General features: G+C 34.2%; 4 protein-coding genes across 4 annotated transcripts; 3 read left to right on the top strand and 1 right to left on the bottom strand.

The window, feature by feature from the left end:
- Positions 1-117: 117 nt before the first annotated feature.
- LOC107475798 (auxin-binding protein T85) lies at positions 118-3,333 on the top strand. The gene is made up of 5 exons (XM_016095473.3): positions 118-258; positions 990-1,096; positions 1,615-1,818; positions 1,978-2,045; positions 3,126-3,333. The coding sequence occupies exons 1-5, from the start codon at positions 165-167 to the stop codon at positions 3,232-3,234; spliced, it is 582 nt and encodes a 193-aa protein (XP_015950959.1). The 5' UTR covers positions 118-164; the 3' UTR covers positions 3,235-3,333.
- A 1,155-nt stretch (positions 3,334-4,488) lies between these two features.
- On the top strand, positions 4,489-5,462 carry LOC107475799 (probable galacturonosyltransferase-like 4). The gene has a single exon (XM_016095474.3). The coding sequence runs from the start codon at positions 4,560-4,562 to the stop codon at positions 5,403-5,405; it is 846 nt and encodes a 281-aa protein (XP_015950960.3). The 5' UTR covers positions 4,489-4,559; the 3' UTR covers positions 5,406-5,462.
- A 1,410-nt stretch (positions 5,463-6,872) lies between these two features.
- Positions 6,873-8,401, top strand: LOC107475797 (uncharacterized). The gene has a single exon (XM_016095472.3). It carries the CDS (start codon positions 6,937-6,939, stop codon positions 8,275-8,277), a length of 1,341 nt encoding a protein of 446 aa, XP_015950958.1. The 5' UTR covers positions 6,873-6,936; the 3' UTR covers positions 8,278-8,401.
- Positions 8,402-8,675: 274 nt separating this feature from the next.
- LOC107475796 (RNA demethylase ALKBH10B) lies at positions 8,676-15,584 on the bottom strand. The gene is made up of 7 exons (XM_016095471.3): positions 14,813-15,584; positions 11,468-11,601; positions 11,242-11,359; positions 10,903-11,004; positions 10,675-10,790; positions 10,259-10,413; positions 8,676-9,557 (listed from the first exon to the last, which is right to left on the bottom strand). Exons 1-7 carry the CDS (start codon positions 15,297-15,299, stop codon positions 9,071-9,073), a joined length of 1,599 nt encoding a protein of 532 aa, XP_015950957.1. The 5' UTR covers positions 15,300-15,584; the 3' UTR covers positions 8,676-9,070.
- Positions 15,585-16,106: the final 522 nt, after the last annotated feature.

The raw sequence follows: 16,106 nt of genomic DNA, 5'->3' as shown, positions 1-16,106 counted from the left end.
AGCCCAAGAAAGAAAGAAAAAAAATAAAACGCTATAAATATCACGGTTTGTCAAAAAAAAAAACTGTAAAAATCACGTGACTTGCACGTGCACTATAGCTTAAACAAATCTAAGAGGTGGAGTGGTGGTTACTCTGTAGTTTGCTTTGCAGAAACTCTCAGAAAATGCTGGCATGTTCCATGAATCTGACTCTGTTGTTGCTGACGCTTTTCTCTTTCTCTGCAATTGCTCTAGTTTCTTCTCAATGCTCTATCACCGGTTAGTTTCAGTTGTTACTCATGCTTAGTTCATCGTCACCGTTATCCTCTGTTGTGATGCCTTTTGAACTTTGATGTGAACTTAATAGCTTGCTCTTTTTGCTTTGCATACCATGTGTTTGATGATTGGACTTGACACGCCTATAGTTGAAAATTTTGATGGCTAGCTTGATTATTTTGTTATAAAGGCTTTAAATTTTAGTATATGATTTGTCTCTTATGTAATTTTGAATAATTCATTGCAAAGTGCAAACTAGCATTTTTTTTTTGTGGATTCTATCAAATGGGTCGTGTGATACTCTTTTTTAGCATAATTAGATATAATACACCCATTTGCAGCTATGACTTTTCGTCTTCATTTGTTCACTCCCACAATTTTTTTTATGCTGAATGATGATTATCATAATATCATGTTTTGGATAAGAAAATGATTTGTTAAAATTGATAGAGGGATTGTGATGCCAGTCTGCTTAGTTTCTTAGACCATTCCCCCCTCCTTCCCCTTTTTATTTCTGAATGAGTATGATGTAGTGTTAGTATCCTTTTTCCCCCCTTTGCCTTTTTAGCTAAATATCCTTCTAAGTACTAAATTAATTAAACAGCATATATTTTCAATGTCTTTCAAATTTTAGAAAGCAATGGGTTATTTGTTCATTTATTAATTAGGAGGATATTTAGAAGGACCCCCGAAGAGGATTAATCATTTCTTTTTCCAAATCTACAAATGTGTAGGGCTACCACTTGTGCGAAATATCAGTGAGATTCCTCAAGATAACTATGCCCGGCCTGGTCTTTCTCATATGACGGTTGCAGGTTCATTGTTGCATGGAATGAAAGAGGTCACTTAGGAATTTCATTTCCATTTTATTGAACTCCATAAAATTGTATTTAACAACAAAAGTAATATATCAACAGTAAAGAAGTTATTTAAAATAGAAATTTTAAGGCAACCAACAACTACAACAACAAAGCCTTATGCAACTAGGTTAGGTCAACTTCTTGGATCAAACAACATAATTGCGCCGTGTCTTAAGTCATCTCTAAACTCAGCCCCTTTATGCTTAAATGTCTTTTTAAGGCAAACATGCTGTCAAATTTCTTCCATGATAGGTTTCAAGTATTAAATGTGAACATAGTATTTAACTTGATGATTGTGCCTTCTTATTTATTGGAACTTAAGATTTCATGTTAAAAAATTTGTTATAAACTTATAACTTCTAATTAGACAAAAACGGGATTTTTACTATTTCTTAGGCCAAAACCAGTCATTATACGGTATTGACTCCGGTTTTGCATCCACCCGTGTGGTAGAGTGGTAGATTATAACATGTCAGCTTGCTGCAATTTTCTGGAACAGGTTGAAGTATGGCTTCAAACATTTGCGCCAAGATCACACACCCCAATTCATAGGCATTCATGTGAAGAGGTTTTTGTTGTCCTCAAAGGGAGTGGCACTCTCTATCTTGCATCAGATTCAAATGGAAAATACCCTGGAAACCCAAAGGAGCACTTTGTCTTTCAAAATAGCACATTCCATATTCCTATTAATGATGTTCATCAGGTAAATCGTATAAACAAACTCTGTGATGTTTGTCCAGGTTAATTTTGTTTTTGGGGGGAAAAAAAAGAAACTAAGATTCAGCTTTTTATGTGCTGCATGAGGATCATAACTTAAAATAGATGTAGATACAATAATAATTATGAAGAAACTACATTGCAGCTTTGGAATACCAATGAGCAGGAGGATTTACAAGTGCTTGTTGTGATATCTCGTCCTCCAATTAAAGTGTATGTGACTTATGTTACCCTTCTTCTTCATGTCTCCTATTGAGTTGGTAGTGGTAAATTTAGTGTTTAATTGTTAATATGCATTTGAAAAGATTTTTACATTCATTCAATCAGGTCCTTGCATTTGTAAGAGTTTTACATTCATTCAATCCGATTGGCAATACATGATTGATTATCTAAGCGTTTTTTTCCCCTTTTTGGCATTGACAATGCATACAAATCAAATCATGCTAAATATGGCAAACAATTGAAGCTTTCTTTTCGTATTGATAAGTGCATATGCATTCTTCTTGTTGAGTAGCTTAGTATGCGGCATCCTCCATAATGAAGACACTTGCACTACATGGCTATGCTTTTTCTTCTCTGTGTTGGCTTCGTCTCATGCTTCTTCTATGCTAAAGGTTTTTTTTTTGGAAACAAATACAATCAACGAGGGAATGGATATTGTCACTCTTTTTCCTCAAATTCATGCAAACATACAATGCAAAATATCATGTGGAGTGGCATTATCAAAAATGGGAGTGGAATCATCATTTCCCTATCACAGAAACCAAATTTACTGGATTCCCACATTGTCTTTCTGTATGTTTGGTTGGAGGTTCAATTTAGGTGGAAATTTCATGGACTATCTATGTTACACCTCAAACTCATTCATGAAAATCTCTACCTCATTTTTATCCCCCAACAGAAAATGTTCCTAGGATGTGTTTATAAGTTGGGATTTTCTAGCGAAAGGGAGGGAATGAAGGAGCCTGATGAGTAAAATGAACTTCACTTTACTCATCAAGTCATTCATTTCCCTCCTTCACCTTTTAATGTGAAGTTTATTTAACAACTCCATATGCTTAGGTTCCTTTTTAATAATACCATACTGCGGAGATAATGCATCATATAAATTGAAACGGAATAGGAACTATTTCATATCTTGCGATGATCTTTATACTATACTAAATCATTCTGGTGACAGATGATTGTTGGTGACTCAGCTCAAATTTTATACTTATTATGATTTGAGTTTATTCTTTTGCACTGTATCCATCATACTTATTAATCATTATGATTGTTTTGGTTCTTGATTAGGTTCATATATGAGGACTGGTCCATGCCTCACTCTGCAGCAAGGTTAAAATTCCCCTATTATTGGGATGAGAAATGTTATCAAGCACCTAATAAAAAAGATGAACTATAATTCATAGTCACAATTTTTTGTTAAGTACTTTTTTTTCATCTAAAAGTTCAAAATTGATATGACTCTGTTGTTCAGTTTTATGTGAATATTTTTATCAAAGTAGACTTCAATGCTTTGCTATCTTTAGCTGTTAGTTACATTGGCAACATTAACCAGTGATGTTTTTAGCTAACATTTGCTTAAGTGCAAACAAATAATGGAACTTTTTTTGGATTGAAAAAAAAAAAAAAAGATGACGACGACTCTAAGCGCGAATCAAATCACAATTTTTGTTTCTTTTTCACCATTAAAGAGGTCTTTTTATCAAAAGGAAAAGTAACAATTAATATTTAAAGAATTGGAATGAAAACCATACCTTAAAAAAAAAAGAGAGTAACAACTAACAAGTAATATATTTATTAAGAGAATACTAAAAAGTAAAAACCATTTCTCATTAAAAAGAAAAACAACCATTTGGAGCTAATAACCCAAAATTTGAGCGGTAGGGACATAAATCCTTAGCCAAGAAACCTATTAGTCTATTTTGATCACCTATTTTAGCAAAAATTAAGGATAACAAAAACAACTTACTAAAAGATTCTATTGAACAAATATTTTTTGTATACACTATAACAAATTAAAACAACTTATTCCCCCATAGTTGATAGTATAAACCCTTTCATATTATTTATTTTCCGAAGATCATTCCCTTCCCTACAATCTCACCAACCACCTAATCCAAACCCTCCTAATTCTGTTATCCCTACCAAAGCAAACCAATTCTAATCTCCCTCCTAAAAACACCAAACCCCTTTGTCTCAAGCCAGCACATACGTGCAACACATAATGGCTCCAACTCTCTCACCTCCTTAGACAGCTTGAGGTGACTTCCACCGTTTGCACCCATCAACATAGAAAAAGACAGGATGGCCTTTAGGAACAACACACCAATTCTTGGCCTCCTGTCTTTGCCTTTCCCTTTGCTTTTGTTTCTTGTTACCACCACCCCCCATCATGCTATTATCTCCGCCGTCGTTGCCACCACCACCACTACCTCCACTGATACCTCAGGTAGTATATTTCTAGAGACAAATTTATACGTGCATGCATGCATGTTGACAAAATGTCTTGTTAGATTTTTAGATAATTTTTTTTCTCAAAATATTTTGTTTGTATAATTATATTGCCTTATTTGTTTTTGGCTATCTAAATTTTCTGGATTCGTTGCTGCTATAGGTGTCCACTTTGACGTGATTAAGAAGATTGTACCAGATATTCCTTCGTTCAGGGAAGCCCCAGAATTTCGCAATGGCGACACATGCAACCAAGATAGGATCCACATTTCCATGACATTGGATTCAAACTACCTGAGGGGCACCATGGCAGCAGTCCTCTCCATTTTGCAACATTCTGCATGCCCAGAAAACGTTGAGTTCCATTTCCTATGGTCAAGGTTTGAACCCCAAGTGTTTTTTAGCATCAAATCCACCTTCCCTTACCTCAAATTCAAGATATATCGCTTTGAAGCCAACAGGGTACGTGGAAAGATATCGAAATCCATTCGCCAAGCGTTGGATCAACCTCTAAACTATGCAAGAATTTACCTATCAGACATACTCCCTGGCTATGTTAAAAGGGTAATCTACCTTGACTCAGATATTGTGGTTGTGGATGACATTGCCAAGCTTTGGGAGGTTGACTTGGAAGGCAAGGTACTCGCTGCACCGGAGTATTGCCATGCGAATTTCACAGAGTACTTCACAGACTTGTTCTGGAATGATCCTGTTCTATCAAAGACATTTGAAGGAAGGAAGCCTTGCTACTTCAACACCGGGGTTATGGTGATGGATGTTGATCAATGGAGGGAAGGAAAGTACACACAAAAGGTGGAGGAGTGGATGGCGGTTCAAAAGCAAAAGAGGATATACCATTTAGGATCATTGCCACCATTTCTTCTTGTTTTGGCTGGAGAATTGAAGAGTGTAGATCATAGGTGGAACCAACATGGGTTAGGAGGGGACAACCTTGAAGGTAAATGTAGGAGCCTCCATCCTGGCCCTATTAGTTTGCTTCATTGGAGTGGGAAAGGTAAGCCTTGGTTGAGATTGGATTCAAGAAAGCCTTGTACTGTGGATCATTTGTGGGCACCCTATGATCTCTATCGTCCAAATATTCATCATTTTGAAGAATGAATCATGAAAATGCATTCGGGTCATGAAGGGGATAGAGATGGATATGAATTCATCACTTATGCCAAGTAATTTGTATTTCCATTATATTAATTTGTCACTATATCACTGTACACCAAAAATCAGCCACCGAAAAACCATTCTTATAGAATCTATGTTAGAATTCAAGGTTGGAGATTACTGAAATTATGTAAAACAACGCTATATATTCAAATATATGATGGTTGATTTTTGGTGTGCAGATAATTGTTTTTATTAACCTGGCATAAGTGAAAGTAAATAAGGTTTTTTAGCGGTTTGGTGTGGAAACTAAAAGGGGAGAAAGAAGATCAAGGCTTTTTCATTCAAAGGAATGCAAAAGGCAATAGAGTATTTTGAGAAGTGTTGGTTCTGTTTTGTTTTTTTTTTTTGTAATGTTTTCTTTTTTCCTTTTTTTTGTTTTTTTTTTCGTAAGACTTGAATTTTGGGATGTATCAGAAACATTCCAAGCATGGGCATTAAGGTTGGATGTTGGCATCATTTGCATCAGCGACTAATATATAGTTGCAAGGTCGATGAGCCTCCCTCACTAACCTTGATGAACATGATATATCAATCAATTTTAACATTTCCTTAATGCTTTGAGAATTTTTGTAATTTTTAAACTCAACTCAGGTAGGAAATATTTTATTAGCCATTTCTTTTACATTTGACCATATATATATATATATATGCATGTCCTTATCAATTTGTGTCCCAACAAGGCGATAATCATATTTAAAATCTTATTATAAAATTTATATACATTAAAAGAATAATTAGTCAATGAATTATAATTTAGATGTCATAATTTTTTTATACTCATTTAAGAGATTACGAGTTCGAATATTCCTATTTTTAATAAAAAAAATTAAAGTTTACAAAATTTCATTGAAACGATGGCAATAACTACTACTTTAAAGTTTAAGAATTAATCTTAATCCAAGACATATCTAATTGCATATAATCATATTACTAAAAATAATTATTTTTTATATTAATCGTATAAATAATTTTTAAAAAACAAATATAACTTGATGATTATATAAAATATTTTAAATTGTCAGTAGATTAATTAAATTCAAAGTATAAATAATTATATTTTAAAGTTTAAATTTGCCCAATAATTTTGTGTCTTTTAGGATTTCAACAATATGGTATTCAACTATTAACTAACATTTATAATTTGAATTTCATTTTGATGATATTTTAATTTGTAACAAATAACAATTACTAAAAAAAGAATTGTTTCATCAAAATAATGAAATTATTGTTTTGAGTTATGCAATTTTAATAATTTTCTAATACATTAACCCTTCACAAATAATAATAATAATAATAATAATAATAATAATAATAATAATAATAATAATAATAATAAAAGAAATTGACATTTCAGTTTGACTATAAATAAGGTTGTGTTGACTACTGAAAACACTTAGCTGGAAGTTCTTCTAGCTGACTTGTTTGTTACTTCGGACTCCAATCTCTCACTTTTCTTCCACAAATTCCTTCAATGAATTTCTTCAAATCGGTATTCTCCGAGAATCCTGATCCCAATCCTAATCCCTCGCCACCGCAACCCTCCCCTTCCTCCTCCGCCACCACCACCGGCGACACCGGCGCGTGGAAATTTGGCGACCTGATCAAAACCCTAAGTTCTAAATCTGAATCGATAATCGAAACCTACCGCCGCGACCTGCACGAATTCGGAACCGGACTGAAGAAGGAGATCGAGGTAGCTCATGGTTCCGTTGGCCACGTCATCGACGAGCTCGGAACCACCGTGGCCAAAGGAACGTCTCAGATCATATCCAAAAGCAAGGATGCGATCCGAGTCGTTGATAACCAATCCGATTATTCGGATCAGAAGAGAAGTGGACGCTTCTTCAGTAGATTTGATGCTGCAGTTCGTGATATTCAGGGTGATGCTGGAACTTACTGTGATGAACCTGAGGATTTGGAAGAGTTCAACGAGTGGAAATTAGGGTTTTCCATTGATGCGAAGAATGAAGAAATGGAGAGGCTTTTGAAGGAGAATGAGGCAATGGAAGGTGTTTATAAGAGTGTTGTTCCCAAAATTGTTGATCATGATATGTTTTGGTTAAGGTATTATTATAAGGTTTCTAGATTGAAGAAAGATGAGGATGATGTTAGGGCTAGAATTGTGAAGGGGATGAACAAAGAAGAAGAGGATTTGAGTTGGGAAGTTGATGATGATGATAATGATGATGGTAATGGTAATAATACTGATGGGGTTGAAGCTAAACACGAGGGTAGTGTTGGTGGTGGTGAAAGTGTAGATGAAAGAGGAAGAACGAGATTGAATATGGAAGAGGTAAAGAGTTCAGATGAGGAAGGGTTGAAGACAGAGAAAAGAGAGAATTTGTTGGAAAGTAAGGAACTTGGCAACAGGGTAGATGAGTTTGTTGAGGGATCCGGATCCGGATCCGGAGGTGTTCGGAAGGTGGGTAGCGGCGATGGTGGAGTGAAGGAAACTATTGAGGAAGGAAATGTTGATGGTGTGCCAAAGTTTGAAGTGGACGATGCTGGGAGTAATAAGATTGATGAGAAAATGGTAATGGAAAGGAAGAAGGTTGATGATGTGAAATCTTCAGATAAGAGTGATGGAAGTAAGCACTTGTTTCATCAGGAGGAAGAAGAGGAAGAGGAACTTGGTTGGGATGAGATTGAGGATCTTAGTAGCATTGATGAAAAGAAAATAACTCAGAGTGGTAGTACAAACATTAGTAAGATCGATTTGCGGAAGCGACTTAGTGCTGCAGAAGAAGAGGAGGAATTGAGTTGGGACATTGAAGAAGAAGATGAGGAGCCTGCTGCTAGTGCTAAGGCTTGAAATATTTAATTCTTTCTGTTCGTTTCTCAAGAGAAATATCAAATATGTATATGTAAGTTTCCTTATATTTGCTCTCTCTTTTTTGTATTCTATATTTGTATGCTGAGTATTTCTATTGAACAAAGCCTGTTATTCATGTATATAATAAAATATAACAAACTCAGGATTGGACATAATGATTCAAAGTAAGAAATTCACTGGGAGTATTAGTAATGTTGAAAACGTTTCCTGAATAAAATATTTTCGACATGTAATTACAAGAGCTGAGAATCATAGATGGATCCAGTCTTTAAAGCAATACACGATGAAGACTAACCCTAATACAATACTGCACATATAACAACAGCAAGAAAGTAGAGAGGATCATGAATCCATGACTGTGATAGCTTGATTTGTCTAAAAAAAAAAGATGATCAACTTAAATTTATAATTCTTACAAAATTCTACCCTCGAGATAATTCACACTCTTCAAATATGAAAGCTTGACTATTCTACTGAAGCTCAAAAAGAAGTAAAAGAAAAAAGAAAAAAAGAAAGTAGAGGTGTTGGACACCACTACTCGCTACTCTTGTGGAAATAAAAGGGCTAAAAGGGGTGAAGGGGAAAAAATGAAAAATTAACCAAACTTCTCTAGCTGCACTTGAGGCATGTCTAGTTTGTACAACAAAAGAAAATGCTCCAAAGTGTAGAGAGAGCAAAGAGCCAAGGCATTAGCAACGCCCTTTTTCTTGAATGCACATTACTCTGGACTTTGAAGCTGAAGGCTGCTTCAAAAAACTTAACTTGTCTCTTCCTATCCTTCAACACTTATGCTTGGCTCTGAAGTGGACTCACCAATGTGTGGTTCAACTGGTGGGGCACTTAAAGCTAGAAGCCTTCCTTTTTGTGCCCTCGGCGGAAGATGCTTTGGAGGTTTTCTTGATGGCACATTCCATGGCAAGAAAACACCAGTACCACCACCGGCAAGCTTGCGAGGGTTCAATACCATAGGGGGCACAGGGGCAGCGGCTAGCATCACCATCGGGGCACGGATCATACCCCATTTTGGCATCATCATTTCCATACCATCATAACCAGTTATAGCAGCACCATATGGGCTAGCAATGCTTGGTTGCCAAAGGGTCATTGCACCTGCAGTCATTGTTGGAGTGGTTGGTGATTGGGATTGGTTTGAGTCTGGCCTCACTCTAAAGAAGGTGATGCTGACCCTTCTGTTAGGAGATGGACACATCACATGCCTTGCCATGTCAGCACTGTTCCCTCTCATCACCAGAAGTGACCTGCAATGTTAAGTTATTTAGTCATCTAATCACATATTGTTAATTGTCTTGAACCATACTAGTATAAGTTTAAAACATAAATAGTACTTCATATGATCATTTCAAACTTCAGTATTTCACTGCACAAGACACAGTAGGTTGCAGAAGAAAAAATGGGAAAAAATTGCATTTCTAGTGATGATTCTAACTTTCTAAGAATAATGATAATCATAGGAACACAAAGAACACAGTGTACAGGCCCTAAAATGAATGGCACCAGGACCAAATGCTCAACGAACCATAAGGCATGAATCCATAGACAGAAGTCAAATGTTACTGACACATGCATACCACACTCCTTAACAATCAGAAGCTTTCAGCCATTTACATTGTAGACCTTGATACTTAGAACAAGATGCTACTCTGCTAATGTAAGTTATTATCTACTGATAATCTTGTGTAGTACTGTCATTCAAGAAACTGGAAAGAAGAAGAAGAAGAAGGAGAAGCAGTCTAATTCAATAACAAGTCTATCAACATATAGTAGCATGCATCCTCTATGATTACGAAGCTTGCACTTCCCATTATTCACTTACAGTTACATGCTGTCATATAAATGTTGAAGGTACTTCTTCCTTTGTATCCAGCATTGTGACTAGAATCTTAATTAATAAATGGAAGATTTTAGGACTGCAAAGAGTATTAAGTTCTTTAATATGTACCCCATCTTCAATGAGAGCATGAGTGGACCCTTGTAGTTTCCATCATTTTCACTCATAAGGATTCGCCCAAAAGCCATAGTTGATTCAGAGAGAACAAGAGTGGAGACAGGTTGATCCAGATGTGGTGGTTTCAGGAATGGCTGAGAAAACTCCTCCTATTAAAAAAAAAGGAAAATCATATACACATTGGCAAAAGGCTATGCCATTATTCATTAATTCAAAAAAAATTGTATTTCTGTCTTTACAAACTTTGCTCTAGGATAGAGATATTTTATGTGTTGTCTTATTATGCAAACAAGTGTGTGTTTCTCAGTATCTCTGTATTTTTTCCTAGAGCAATTATGGCCTTAAAATGATTGTAGTACCTACTTATTCAAAGGAGGAGTAAGAGGGAAAGGAAAGGAGGTAACATTTACCTCTTCAAAAAAGTTGATGATACACCCATTTGGCCTTTTATACTCTGGAATTAACTTCCATTGTATAAGGTGATCTATGACATGTTCAAGAAGTGCTGGAATTGGCTCTATATTGCCTGATAACAAAAATGCAGAAAAAGAAAAACAGGGTTACACAGCATCACTGTAGAAGCCAAATTACATTTTTGTTAATGAAAGAAAACCTATTATATAGATTTCCTTTCTTACTTTTAGTGTCCTCCTTTATCTGTCCAAATAATGGAACACCCAGCTGAATCAGCTCTCTCTTGTTTCCTTTCACTTGTTTGTTGAATAGAATGAAGGTTTCACCTACATTTAGTCAAGAACAACAGGTTAACACTCTTTGAAAAAATGCATACAACAAAACATCTTACATTATTATATAACCGCAACAATAAACTGAAGGAAGTAAAGAATTGAAGTACAAACTTTTGAGTTTTGATTAATACTTGACCACCAAAGAAAAAGTGACAACATAGAAGTCAGCATGAAATAAAGAAACAGAACATGAGAACAAGACACACACAAAGGTTAGTGGTGTCTTACCTGAGAGTTCTCCATTCTGGCCGGCAGCATGGATCTCATTCACAAAATCTGTCAGCTTGCAAAGTTCTGATTCAGTGAAAACATCTTCATATAACTTCAAACCTTTCACAACATTAACCTGCCAAATGCATTCAGCATGTCACCAATGGAGCAACAGCTGTCTGTTTCTTATGAATTGTGTCGTTTATACACAAAAAAGATGATGAAATGAAAGAAAGTAACTTACCATGTGCCCCTTCACAGATTCTTTTGCTGAGAAACCTTTAGTTAACTTGATCTGTGATGATCTTCCTTCACATTCTTCATGATTGGAACATATGTTAATATTGTTCGTTGAACTTCCCTGCATTTCTTGAGACCCTGCACAAGGAACAAATAAAACATCGATGCAAATTTTAGTACTCCAGAAAAGAGCATTATACTGAAACACATTCCCATATATATTAAACTATAAATTAACCATGGCTAATGCACACAATCATAGAGGAGTTAGCTTTAAAACAATTGAGTAACATTATTTGAATATGCAAAAGTAAGTATCAACAAAACGCTAACAAAATTTACAAGGAAAAAATAAGGAATTTAAGTATTGAAACAATATACTTGGACTTTGAAAAAAACATTTACAAACAAAATCTGTCTCATTAATCATTTCACCAATTTGACAAACACTTTTTTGAATGTTTGACTGGTAGGAAACATTTTATTGCCGTCCTTCAACAAAGTGAGTAACATTACTTTGGTTTCCCCACACCAATGTTAGAACATTAAATACTTCCAAAAAACAAGGGGGGGCAGGCAGTGCTACAAAAACAAACACATGATAACAGTAGTTAAGTTAACATCACATGACTACTGTCTTAACAAAATGCATTCGGCTGCACTAGCATGTTTCTATATTCACCTATATGTTTTTTGGCAATGTGATATTCTGAAGAGTTAGACAGACAACAATACAGGACATTATATATAAGATTCATATGTTATACAATATTCATTACTTTTGTAGTTTTATTCCCAATATTTTCGGTCTATTCAAGAGTCAAGACATTGAGACATTGGAAACAGAATTTTTTTTTCATTTTGATTGTTTTAGTACATATGTATTTTTGGTGGTGAAATAATTACCAAAAATAATTCAAGTTTTCAATAAATTTGATATTTAAAATAGATTTTTACTTTTCAAAATTTGATTTCTTATCCCAAAATTTACTAGGACAAGTAGAATTTCTATATGTACAATTCCTTCCAACAACTCTCCACACAATTTGCATGTAATTTTGCACGGTCGTGTGAATTTTTTTTTAACTTAAATGATCCATAAAAACTCCATGAGCCTTGTGAAAGTTACATGGCTAGTGTAAAGTGGATTTCAAAGCAAAAAAGATAATAATAATAATAATAATAATAATAATAATAATGTGTGAAGAGTTGGTTAGGAAGGTTAGCTAAATGAACTGCTGAAGTATAGTAGCAATATAAATATATTGAATTTTTAATATCTTAAAAAAAATTAAAACGGAAAAAACACTACATTTGATGGACATTTATGTTGTTTTTATTACTCTCAGGATTCCCAATCTCAAGAGGGTGGCTCATTGCTTATAATTCAGCAATTGAGTGACAAATGAATGAAGCATTCATTGGATCCCTCACCAGAGTAGTAGGAAGAGAGAAAAAGACAAAGTTGACCCTCCAACTGGGACAGGTCATAGGGATTGCCACCCGAATTGGTCAAAACCCAAAACTCAAAAACCCAAAAACCCTCGCCACCAACACTAACCAACCCCAAAACCCACCCTCCGATGACGTCACGCATTCGCTTGCTAGTGGTCCTTCCCACCCCTTGTAATAAAAAATCATTGCACATGTTTCTAGATCACTTCTTAAATTATTTTAACCTTTTCTTTCATTATTTTGGTCTTAATATTGATTACAAAATAATCAAAATAATTTTTTTATAGTAAATCAAACTACTGTTACATATTCAAATAATATATTAATGTTTTAAAATATGTCAAAAAATATTATAATAAAACAGTAACATAACATTTCTTTATATTTTTCTCTTTTTCTTATTATAAAATTAATATTTTTATATATTCCACCTATCATTTTTCTGTGTCACCCCCTTAACTAACCTTGACAACGAAGGTCTCCACCAACCTCTTTCTCATTCCATGTTGCATAGGTGTTCTCACAGCTTACAGAGCCCACTTTTGAATCATACGGTTTTCTACTTTTGGTTATGATAATTTAATTTGTAGCATTAATAATTCTAAGTAATATAATTTTTAAACTTTATTAAAGAGAAAAAGTGAATTTCACTCTCAATCAACAATTAAATGGAAAATTTTAGCAATATGATGAGTAGATATAACATCATTGTATTTATGAATGCCTTTTGGCATTAACTTAATTTAAGAAATTAATAAAACTACTTTTTTTAGTAATATAGTTGAATACTTTCCTACAAAAGATATGCTAACCAGTTCTATTAAATTTAGTAATATTAATGTTGGATTTATTTACATCAAGCTTCTTAAAGAGATGTACTTCTAGATTTCTCATTGGCAAAAGTTGGCAAAATTAATGATATAAATAGTATAATTTATGTTTAAATATATTAATTATTGATTATATCAATATTCTCACTTCAATAATTATTTTACGAAGGTAGTGTCTATATGCTCAAAGTGTAATTACTTTTTATTTAGTTTAATACTATGATCTGTATTAATATTAAAATCATTCAATACAACAATAATAATGATTTTCATATTCTTAAATCATGAAATGGAACAGTCATCAGAGTTTGATATAGGCCCCAAATGTTATACTAACTATGATTACGCAACAGAATTTGACTTCAAAGCAATAAACAAATATTTTTAAAAAAGAAATCACAAAATTGGATCTGATGTTTGAATCCATTTCTTAACTGTAGAGCAAGCAGACATATACAACAGTAATATTTTTTAAAAAATAATTAAAAAAAAGCATCAACGAGAAAAATAACCAAATAAAAGTTTTGTCTTTAAAAAGGACATGCATAAAGTTTTACCCTTTCGTTTTGCTTAAACTAAAAAAGTTAGTTGTAATAATAAAAATTAGAGAAACCTTTTCACCAAAAAAAAAAGGAAAAATCACTCCATCATCTTCTGACATTTTATTTAAAGCCAAACAGAACTAACTGGAAGAAGTATGAGAATCACGAGAGAAAATGAAAAAATCAACACTTAAAATCCGTGAAAATTTTCATTCAATATGCAAAGTAGAAAAAATTAAAGATTTTTTTTATGAAAAAAAGAAAAAGAAAAAGGAAAAAAAATTCACTGATCAAAATTCAAAACACACCATCCACCGGGAGCTACCGAATGAATTACTTGAAAATTTCCTACGGCATTGAAAAATAAAGTGTTTTTTTTTTTCACACTCTAATAATAATGAGCACGTTTCTATAATTAATAATAATCACTTATTATTATTTACTGAGAAGCAAAATCATTTTTTTTTTCAAAAGTGAATTAGTTAAGTTTATATCCAAACGCAGCCTTAAGTCGCAATTTACCTGAATCAGTGATTTCGCTCTTCGGAGATTCATACTCTTCGTTATGTTCGCCACCGTTCTCTTCGATTTCCGTCACCTTTTCTTCTCCGATCTTCTCCTTCTCATCGGCGATCTCACCGGCGGCGTTTTCTCCGGCGATATTTTTCTCTCGGTCGGTGACGTTTCGCAGCTCGAGCGCCACGTCAGCAATGGAGTGATACTTCTGCATCTGGAGCACCGGGATCCAGTTGAGCCTACGGCGGTGGACGGCGGAGAACAACGCATCGTAACGGCCGTCGTCTCCGGAGACGGAGCTCAATTGCGCGAGGTGAGCGCAGAGAGCGTCGATGATGGCGTTTGCGGCGGCGAATTCTCCGCGGAACCATGCGAGGATGGCGTCCTTGGCGAATGAGTCCGGAACGATGAGCGGCGCCGCCGGCGGAGAGTGGAGGTGGTTGTGGAGAGGCGCCGCCGCGGGAGCAGCTCGATCGGTTGGACCAGCCGCCATGGAAATGGTTGAAACTTGAAACTTGAAACGAGATTTTGAAGGTTTGTTTTTTTTTGGTGATCCGAGATATATGGTCCAATGGTGTTTTGGGCCGAAATCTCGGTTGACGAGATGATGGAGATTATAAGAACAACGAGATGGTGTTTATGATGATGAGGTTTGAAGAGTGAAGGTTGTTTTTGTTGTGTGTGTGTTTTTTTAGAGAGACATGGAGATGATAATGGAAGAGAAGAGAAGAGAAGAATGAAAAGGAGGTTTAGGAGATGAGTTATATATGAGAGTGCTTCATTTTTAATGTTGTGTCTCTCTGTGTTCTGTGTATGGGCTTTGGAGAATTACAACTATATTTAATTAAAAAAAATAAAAAATGTCACCACAACAAATTCAAGTCTTAATCAAATTGTCTACATATTTGCTAGCTACTGGCTAGGTGGTACAAATATAATATCTAGTAATAATTTAATTAACAACCATGTAAGAGAATTTTATTATTTTATCAGAACAAAAATTTGATTATTCTGTTGTAAAATATTTTATTATTAAGAGATTGATTATTTTATTAACAGAATAAATAATATATATAATAACTATTTTATTTACTATTTTTTGACACGTCAAATACTATATTTAACAGAGAAAATGAATAACAAAGATAAAAATAAAACCTTAAAAATATTCTAAACTAAAAAAAATTGTTAAGCAATAAAATAATAAATTAATAATTATTAAATTTGTATCTTTTACGATATGTAAAATTTATTATCTTAATCAAGAATATAATTATTACTTTTTTACGATTTAATTACT

This window comes from Arachis duranensis, chromosome 2 (genome assembly GCF_000817695.3).
Source record: "Arachis duranensis cultivar V14167 chromosome 2, aradu.V14167.gnm2.J7QH, whole genome shotgun sequence".
NCBI lineage: Eukaryota > Viridiplantae > Streptophyta > Magnoliopsida > Fabales > Fabaceae > Arachis > Arachis duranensis.
This window is presented reverse-complemented; position numbering and strand designations above follow the sequence as displayed.

Bases quoted from the DNA above. Each gene is read 5' to 3' on its own strand.
- LOC107475796 (XM_016095471.3), bottom strand. From the start codon at position 15,299: ATGGCGGCTGGTCCAACCGATCGAGCTGCTCCCGCGGCGGCGCCTCTC. The intron at 11,602-14,812 runs GTAAATTGCGAC...TTCCTTGTGCAG, and splicing joins GAGCGAAATCACTGATTCAG to GGTCTCAAGAAATGCAGGGA. The intron at 11,005-11,241 runs GTAAGACACCAC...GACTAAATGTAG, and splicing joins CCAGAATGGAGAACTCTCAG to GTGAAACCTTCATTCTATTC.
- LOC107475799 (XM_016095474.3), top strand. From the start codon at position 4,560: ATGACATTGGATTCAAACTACCTGAGGGGCACCATGGCAGCAGTCCTC.
- LOC107475798 (XM_016095473.3), top strand. From the start codon at position 165: ATGCTGGCATGTTCCATGAATCTGACTCTGTTGTTGCTGACGCTTTTC. The intron at 1,097-1,614 runs GTCACTTAGGAA...TTTCTGGAACAG, and splicing joins TGTTGCATGGAATGAAAGAG to GTTGAAGTATGGCTTCAAAC. The intron at 1,819-1,977 runs GTAAATCGTATA...ACTACATTGCAG, and splicing joins CTATTAATGATGTTCATCAG to CTTTGGAATACCAATGAGCA.
- LOC107475797 (XM_016095472.3), top strand. From the start codon at position 6,937: ATGAATTTCTTCAAATCGGTATTCTCCGAGAATCCTGATCCCAATCCT.